We start from the raw sequence: 9775 nt of genomic DNA, 5'->3' as shown, positions 1-9775 counted from the left end.
TGGCCATGCGTCTCAAATTTGGCAAAAGATTTCATTGACAAGTTGCTGCTGGTAGATCCAAGCAAGCGTATGGGTGCTGGACCAGCACTGCGGCATCCATGGATGAGCGTGGCAGCAGGGTCGTCAGCCAAAGATCTACACCGTTCCATCTCGCAGAACCTGCGGCGTCGTGCTTCATCTCGCCAAAGCAGCAAATCAGCCGTCTCTAGCCGCTCGGCTAAGTCTGCGAGGTCACGCCGTGAAAGAGAGCGTGAACTAAGGAGACTCAATGTGAATTACCACGATTGTTGCTAGCATTAGGACCAAGGACGCACCATATCCTGCCTGAAATTCCAAGGAAGGAGGTGTGAAAGGTAGCCAATGATGTAATAAGCACCAGTGAGGCCTGCAGTTTTCAAGTAAAGGATTACACTGGCCAGTTATGTTTTCCAAAATTGAAGCTTTTTCAGAGAAGTCTCATGAAGTATGATTCTCCTTTTAAAGGTACTAGCAGAGTACCCGCCCTACGGGCGATCTTGTTCCAAGCGTGTAACACATTTTTCTGCCATCTGATATTTTCTGCTGACACAACTACTTTGACATGGATTTCTTGTTGATTTTCTTTGGTAATATTGCTCTTACTGATTTCTGTACAACTTAGGTGTCCTTGTTTTTTGAGGCATCTCAATTTTCCAGAAAAAAAACCCCATCAAACGTCACCCTAGCTAACAATACCCACACCCTCCTCTTTCCCCTCCCCTCCACCATCCCCTCACAATCCCCCCATCAAGCATCACCCTAGCTAACAATACTAATGACCTCCCCACACCCATTACCCCACTCCACCATTCCCTCACAATCCCCTATCAACCATCACCTTATCTAACAATACCCATAATAACACCACTCCACCTTCCCCCCACAATCCCCCTTCAACCGTCACCCTAGCTAATAAAACCCATGACTACCCCACTCCCCTCACTCCACCACCTCTCACAATCCCCTATCAACCGTCACCCTAACTAGAAATACCCATGACCACCCCCCCCCCCCCCCACCCAATTCTCCTCCACCATCCTCTCACAATCTCCCGTCAACCGTCACCCTAGCTAACAATACCCACGACCCCCCCCCCCCCCCAATCCTCCTCCACCATCCTCTCACAATCTCCCGTCAACCGTCACCCTAGCTAACAATACCCCCACGATAACCCCACCCCTCACCCCAGTCCACCACCTCCCCCCTCACCCCACTCCTCCACCCCCTCCCCCTCACCCCACTTCATCATCCCCAATCAGTCTCAAAATCCGAGCTCACAATGCGCCGTTTCTCTATGTACCGTCACCGGCAGGATAACGGTGGGTTCACAATGTGACGTCACTGACAATCTCAAAAATCAACAATCTTGGGTTTTTTCGGCACTTTGTGATTGGCAAATAAATAAAAATTCCCTTCAAATTAGACCATGATTAATGATTGTCAATGGTTTTTCAGACAAAGAAATTGTGTTTGGGTTCCCCTTTAAGGGTCTTTTGGGTCTTGATGGTCTTTGAGGTATTTTCCTTCTTTGGAGTTTTTTGGGGACTTTATGGATCTTTGGGGTCTTTTCAGTCTTTGGGATATTTTTGGTCTTTGGGGTCTTTAAGGGTCTTTGGGGTATTTTGGGTCTTTGGGTCTTTTTGACCTTTTGGGTCTTCAAGGATCTTTGGGATATTTTGGGTCATTTTGGTCCTCTGGGTATTTAAGTCTTTTGGGTCTCTTGAGTCTTTGGGGTCTTCAGGGTATTTGGGGTCTTTAAGGGTCTTTGGAGTATTTTGGGTCTTCAGGGTCTTGTGGGTCCTCTGAGTCTATGGGGTATTTTGGGCCTTCAGGGTCTTTAAGGGTCTTCGGGGTCTTTTGGGTATTCAGGGTATTTTGGTTATCTTGGGTCTTTGGGGTATTTAAGGGTCTTTGGGGTCTTTGGAATATTTTCAGTATTTGGGGTATTTTAGGTCTTCGGGGTCTTTTGGGTCTTCGGGGTATTTTGGGACTTTGGGGTCCATTGGTTCTTTTCAGTCTTTTAGGTCTTTGGGGTATTTTGGGTCTTTGGAGTATTTTGGGTCTTCAGGGTCTTTGGGTCTTCAGGGCATTTTGGTTCACCTGGGCCTTCAGGGTCTTTAAGGGTCTTCGGAGTCTTTAAGGGTCTTTTGGCTCTTCAGGATTGTTAAGGGTCTTTGTAATATTTTCAGTCTTTGGGGTCTTTTATGTCTTCAGGGTCCATTTGGGTCTTTTCAGTCTTTTAGGTATTCGGGGTCTTTAGGTCTTTTCGGTATTTGGGGTCCATTGGGTGTTTGGGGTCTTTTCAGTCTTTGGGGTATTTTAGTTCCTCTGGGGCCTTTGGGTCCTCGGGGTATTTTGGGGGTATTTAGGGTCCATGGGTTATTTAGCGTCCTCAGGGTCTTTTGGGTCCACTGGGTCTTCATGGTCTTGTAGGTCCTCTGGGTGTTGATGGGGGGTAGCAGGGGGACAATCTTTTGGGTCCTCTGGGTACTTTGGGTTAAGTAGTTCAGGTTACATTTGTGGGTGGTCAGGTCAGCTGGCCAACCAATGGGTGAAGAGCCGACATACATACATACACATATACAAATTCTTACGCCATTATATATAGATGGGCCCAGGCTGTGGATTGTTAGGCTGTAATCCCCCCCCCCCCCCCCCTTACATTTGAGCTACAAGGCTCGATCCTATTTCATCACACATGGTTTTATGGACTCAATTTTCTACCACCACTCTCATCTCCCTCCGCTCTACAGTAGGTCACATGCTTTCATTCATTCACATACAATCCAGTATAGTTTCACATTCAAACTTTCCACTCACCTCCACTCCTTTGGCTTCTATCCACTGAAGTTGTCCTAGCTTTGTTGTCTCTGCCACCAAAGGCGGATGGAGGTTGTGTTTTCAATCCTGTCTGTGTGTTTGCCTATCTGTTTGTTCCAGTATAATCCTGATATCGCTTCATGTTTGACCCACTCGTTTTAGTACAACTCAGCACCTTTGTTCTCAGCATCTTTCTCTTCGGAGGAAAACTCTTCTTCTTCTTCTTCAGCAAAGCTTAGCATTAGCCGAAGACATGAAATTCGTGTTTTTTGAATTTCTGTTCATACATAACATTTATGAGTGATGTGCAAATTGTTACTGAAAATGTAAAGAAACCACCGTTTGGATTGCGATAGAAATTGGCAGATCAGAAATTTTCACGAAGCCCCGTCCACCTCTGTCAATGGCAGCCACGACTAGTTTGAACAAGCACAAAAAGTTTTAATCCTTTGTTTTCACTGACGTCACAGTTTCTGTGTACACACTTCAAATTACCCATCTCGCATTGCGCGGCGGCCATTTTGATACCCAAGCTAATCTGTCCGTGTGCGCTGATATTGATTTGTTGCGTTGGTTTATGGTGAATGCGGATCGCAAAAAGTCTGTTTTATAAAGTAATTTTGTTTGTTTTGTCACGTTCATGTGGAGTGTGGTGCCATCTAGTTTATATTACGTATTGTTGCCCAACAAACACAGAACATTCGGTTTAAGTTTGCCGTGGACCAGTGAATTGGTGAACACCTGGGCAGTGGGTCAACCTGCAACCAACTACCTGTAGAACAGACTTGGAGTGTACGTAAGGATACGGTAGATCCAGGCTTGAGTATGGCTAGCAGTGCGAGTGCCAACCTTGGCTACCAAGAGACGCTCCCCCCGGACGTTCTTGTTCGTTACAAAGAGAAGATTTCTGTCATTGGGTGTGACCCTTATGGTCTATCAAATGATCAATTTGAGAAGAATGTGAGCAAGTGGCCTCAGGTGACCCACATCGACGTGATCAACTACCTGTTGTTCAGCAAATCGGCCTATACCAAAGATGAGTTGAAGAAGTATAAATCCCTCGAGGCATACAGGTTGTACCAAGATGGATGGGTGCGACAAATCCCTACACAAAGAACTGAATGACGTCCACTTGATTCGATCCAAGGTATTAATATATTAAACAAACATGTATTTTTTAAAGCTGCTTGTGTTAATGTTATGGACCTGATTGATTAAGTGCCCTCCATTGTTCAAAAACCACTGCAGTTTTAAGCTGTGCATGCATGTGTGCATACTTTGTAGACATGTGACGCACAGTGCGAAGTGAGTGCCGCCATGTGTGCTTTGTGCGTATGGCCATAAGTCATCACCTATATTTATCATGTAAGCAACGAATACATAGTTTGAGGATACATAATACACGAATACATACATAGTTTACGAATACATAGAATACATACGTTTTGTAAAACTTAACTCCTGGCCTAACGCCTGGCCTGTTTGAACAACGAAATACGCCGCAAATTGGCATGACTGGTCGTGAACAAAAACTATTTAATGTGAATCCGCTGACGACGTTGTTCGAGAGGGTATCAAAATGGCCGAGGTGTCCCAGGGTGCCCTGCGCGCGTGCTCCGATGACGTCACAAGAAAACAAAGAATTAAAACAAAAGCCGCGTCGACGTTACACAATGCCTAGATGCAGCTGTGCCTATAACATCGATGTTATAGGCAAAGGACATTCCTATTGATTCGATTACTTGATGTTATTTTTGTGCAAAGTGAAAATATATCTCGGCAATTTCCCGTGTGTGGCGACGAATTTTTAATATATCTCGGCATTTTCCCGTCTGTTATTTCAGGCGGTGTATGACTGACCATGCCGCGATTTAAAAAATATATATCTCGGCAATTTCCCGTGTGTAGCGACACGTGAACGAAGCTATGCTCCTCTCTCCACATTATTGTGACGACGTATAAATTAAATATTTCATCGTGACGATTGTCATCAAATGGACGAATTTTAAATATATCTCAGCATTTTCCTGTCTGTTATTTCGGGCGGTGTATGACTGACCATGCCGCGATTTAAACAAAATATATATACAGTATATCTCGGCATTTTCCCGTCTCTTATTTCGGGCGGTGTATGACTGACCATGCCGCGATTTAAAAAATATATATCTCAATGGACTTTAAGTTACAGGCCTTTGAGAATTCATTTCATTCTATAAAGGGCAACTTTCATTGGATTTTCTTCCCGTTTTTTTTCAACCGAGTCTAAAACTATGTTAGCGACTGTGAAAAATGAAATGATATATCGAATTTGATTTGAAATAAAACTGTGTGAGAGAGGAAGACACCACGGGCCTACAAAACAGGCCTCAAAGCTATGCGAGTTAATAAAATGGTGGATATTTGTTTATATGAAGGCTCTCCCAGAATGGGTGGAGCTATGGTTCCCAGAATGGGTGGAGCTTTGAGGTTTTGTCTTCTCTGCAAGAAGAAGAAGAAGAACAACAACAACAACAACTGCAGAGGGCACTCTATGAGCAGCGTCTGCGACGCGGCTAAAAAAAGAGTCATGAGCGATGGAGCAAGAAGCTGAAGGACGTGAAGATATGTGCTCAGCCACCGACATACCAACCCTTGCTTCCCACCAATTTGGTGCAAGGCCGAATCCTCGAGAGAAATGAACGCATTCTCATCCACCTGTTTCCCCATAAAGATAAAACCATTCAAATCCTGTTTTCAGCTTTAGGAGTGAAATTAAGATCCTGATGACCCCCCTCGGGATACTTGTTGTTACCCTCGCCAGAGTATTGCATTTGAGTCCGTTTGTCTGTTTCTCTGTTTGTCCGCACAGAATAAATATGATTTTCTCTACAACCGTTGGTCCGATTGACAGAAAATTTTCACCGTAGGTGCAACTCCACCTGTATGATTTTTTAAAATGATAATTATGACGTCATAGGTGACGTGGTTCGGCCGCCATCTTGGAAAAACCGAAAAACGTTGCACCTCTATATCTCTGAAAGCACTGAAAAGAAGAAATTGAGACATGGCTCATTGTAAAGAACTCTCCATGGGGAATAAAATATGTTAATGATGATGTCATAGGTGTCTCCATTATGACGTCATAATTCGACAAGCACAAAACTTCATCCGATCAAGATAATTTCTTGAGCGTCATGTAGAAATAAATTGGTGTTGAAAAAAATATATGATGACGTCATAGGTCACGTGGTTCGGCCGCCATCTTACTATAATTCACCAAATGTCTGTCTGTCTGTCTGTTCGAAGGTACCGTAAAAACTGCTGAACCAATCGCAAAGATATTTTGGGTGTATAATCCTGGGATCCCCAGGAGTAAAATAGGCTATTTAGTTTTCCCAATTTCAGCTTTAGTCTCCAGCATTCTCAGGTTTGGACTCCCGCATCACATTCGCGTTTGCATGACGTTCATTGTGACGTCTTCTTACGTCGAGCAACGGTACCCGCCCTATGGGCGGGGCTTCAATTGGGAGGCCCAAATGAAAAGGCTAAATATCGGAAATTGAAGCCTTTTTTTCTTTTAAATGATTGTTATAAACATCCGTCATGCGGAAACGTCATACGGGAGCAAGTATCAGCAGGATGTGGCAGTGTGGGAGTCCACGTTTGCACCAATCGCTGCACCGTGTGCCGCACAATGGCTGCACCGATCGCTGCACCGTGTGCCGCACAAACGACTGCACCGATCGCTGCACGGCTGCATCGATCGGATGTGGCATGAAGGAGGATCTGCACTTCGGCATGAAGGAGAATCAGGTCTAAACTAGAACGGGCACTCGGTAGAGCGCATACCTTCGCCGCAGCTACTGTTCTGTACTTGGCATGGGAGTGTAGGGAACAGAACAACAAAAATACGATTTTGACCTTTTCGTGACCTTGACCTTGACCTTTGACCCGATTGCTCCCAAAATCTAATCAAATGTGTCCCGTATAATAACCAATCATCCCACCAAATTTCATGCAATTCGGTTGAATACTTTTTGGGTTATGCGAATAACATACACACACACACACAGACATACAAATAAATACACAGCGATCAAAACATAACCTTCCGCTTTTGCGAAGGTAAAGATCGCTGTCTCCATCGATCTTGCCAAGGCCGTAATACCGATCAGCTCAAAATCCTTTTAACTGTTGATTTGGTAGAGTTACATGTATCGGGAACTTGGTACACGTATCGAGAGTACATACGACATAGCGATTGTGAACACGATTATCGATCACGATTCACGATCACGATCATAGTGCATCATCACGATTTGAAACACGATGGAATAATATTTACCGATATGAACAGTGATGTGGCTTTTATTGAAATTCTAAAGAAACTGTTTAGATTTTGATGATTTGCGTGTGATATGATTCAACGGATGTTTATATGAATCGTTTAAAATAAAAAAAGCCTTCAATTTCTGATATTTTCCCATTGCCATATCCAGATTCGCCACGAACCCACAATCGATGTTTCTCTACGTGAACGTACCCGTTTGTTTGCGAACAGGTACGTTTTTCATGGAAGTCCTTCACGAACTTGCTGTCCATGTCTGACGTGCGACTGAAGGTGCTACAGGAATGTGGAATTTATTGGTTTCATGCTTTGGCATTCACCGTATCTGCATTGCATGTTTGCTTCTGGCCTCCCACTCGTGCGTAGCACGGGCATTTCTCTCGACTTGGAAAAACCGAAAACATTTGCACCTCTATATCCCCGAAAGCGCTGCATAGAAAACTAGAACGGGCACTCGGTAGAGCGCATACCTTCGCCGCAGCTACTGTTCTGTACTTGGCATGGGAGTGTAGGGAACAGAACAGTGAACAGTTTGGTGCTGATTTCATGCAAATCGGATAAGAATTGACCGAGTTATGACAAAAAACGCACATTTTGCAAGGTCGTGACCCCCCTGACCTTTGACCCCCAACCGCTAACAAGGGTAATGTCTTCACTGGGTCATGTCGTATATCACAAGATCGGGCATTGAATTCTGAACATTTTGGCATTAGTTGCATGCCAATTGGATAAAAATTGACCGCGCTATGGTAAAAATACGATTTTGACCTTTTCGTGACCTTGACCTTGACCTTTGACCCGATTGCTCCCAAAATCTAATCAAATGTGTCCCGTATAATAACCAATCATCCCACCAAATTTCATGCAATTCGGTTGAATACTTTTTGAGTTATGCGAATAACATACACACACACACACACACACAGACATACAAACTAGAACGGGCACTCGGTAGAGCGCATACCTTCGCCGCAGCTACTGTTCTGTACTTGGCATGGGAGTGTAGGGAACAGAACAACAAAAATACGATTTTGACCTTTTCGTGACCTTGACCTTGACCTTTGACCCGATTGCTCCCAAAATCTAATCAAATGTGTCCCGTATAATAACCAATCATCCCACCAAATTTCATGCAATTCGGTTGAATACTTTTTGAGTTATGCGAATAACATACACACACACACACAGACATACAAATAAATACACAGCGATCAAAACATAACCTTCCGCTTTTGCGAAGGTAATAAATACACAGCGATCAAAACATAACCTTCCGCTTTTGCGAAGGTAAAAATTGAGACATGGCTCATTGTAAAGAAGTCTCCATGTGGAATAACATCTGTTAATGATGATGTCATAGGTGCCTCTATTATGACGTCATAATTTGACAAGTACAAAACTTCATCCGATCAAGATGAAATTTCTTGAGCATAATCTAAGAATAAATTAGTGGAGATGAAAAAAATGATGATGTCATCGGTCACGTGGTTCGGCCGCCATATTTGTTTTAACACAAAAGCCTTAAAAACCACTGAAAATACATGCTGGCGAGGGTTTGAAATCTCTGATTGCTCTTTCTTGCTTTATTTGCACAGACCCCGAGCATCATGTTAAATCGATAACTCTTCTCTGTACACACCAATTTCCCTCTTTCACCGCCCAGGCAGGGGACCGTACGCACACATTGGAGTGGTGGTGTCCGAACGTGTCAGATCTAGGTTTAGGCCACACACACACACAGCATACTTTGGTTCTCAAGGTCGTTCATGTTGGAACTGAGCTTGTCCTCTCTGGAGGGTGACAATTCCATGGTGTTTTGACCAACTGCTGCATCTTGAAAAGATGAAATTTATTGATTGGTTTTTAATCACTTTAAAACCTTGTTTTCAAAATAAAGACTATTCCGTTGACAGACAGTTCGACATATGTAGTTGATAACACGGCATGCCGTGTCATGACGATGCATATGATTTATTATCATATCGAAATCATACCGTGCATGTCTTGTTTTGATTTGAAGATAACACTTCACATCGCCGTCAAATTGTACACCCATTCGGTAGAGATTGATATCTCTTTCGTGTACCCAAGGCACCCGTGATGAGAGGCTGGGGGGGGGGGGGGGGGCGGTGTAAGGTGAGCAGACTTAACAAGGTGCCATGATGACTTGATGGAGTGAGAATGGTTGGAGAGCTCACCTTTGAGATGAGTTGGATGTTTTCTGACTCGCCTAAGGATGGAAACACTTGTTGCAAGTCTTGCAAAATGACCCGAGGTTGCACTAGGGCGGATTAGCCCTGCGCGTTGAGAAATCGACCTGCTTGACTGTGACTGCCTCGCCACAAGATTTGGTTTAGCAAGGTCGATAGGTGTTTCTTTTTACGGAGCCTGCGTGTGACTTTGTCCTTGATACAGGCACTATGGTTGTTGTTGTTGCCGTCGTATGTGCTTGTACTCATGTATTTGCTCACAGTGCATGACCTGTAGGATATTGAAATGCCACGTTGCTAGGATGGGTCACCATGCCCTTTTCTCTCCGATTTAATTCTCTCGTGTCCTACATGCAGCGTGTAATTAATTGTCCAGGTAATTCACTTTGCACGTGACGTT

The 9775-nt window shown here is 44.1% G+C and overlaps 1 protein-coding gene and 1 long non-coding RNA gene across 2 annotated transcripts in view; one reads left to right on the top strand and one right to left on the bottom strand.

Moving 5' to 3' along the window:
• Window positions 1–440, top strand: part of LOC137416046 (serine/threonine-protein kinase H1 homolog) — a 25067-nt gene extending 24627 nt beyond the window's left edge. The window contains exon 3 of the mRNA XM_078785323.1: window positions 1–440. This exon is cut by the window's left edge and continues 3 nt beyond it. Within this exon, the coding sequence (XP_078641449.1) occupies window positions 1–294 (294 nt within the window). The 3' untranslated portion in view covers window positions 295–440.
• On the bottom strand, window positions 182–9480 carry LOC137434250 (uncharacterized). The gene is made up of 3 exons (XR_010985826.2): window positions 9364–9480; window positions 9160–9273; window positions 182–223 (listed from the first exon to the last, which is right to left on the bottom strand). It is a non-coding gene; the product is annotated as an uncharacterized LOC137434250 (long non-coding RNA).
• Window positions 9481–9775: the final 295 nt, after the last annotated feature.

The sequence above is a fragment of the Myxine glutinosa genome, chromosome 10 (genome assembly GCF_964187855.1).
Source record: "Myxine glutinosa chromosome 10, kmMyxGlut1.1, whole genome shotgun sequence".
NCBI lineage: Eukaryota > Metazoa > Chordata > Myxini > Myxiniformes > Myxinidae > Myxine > Myxine glutinosa.
This window is presented reverse-complemented; position numbering and strand designations above follow the sequence as displayed.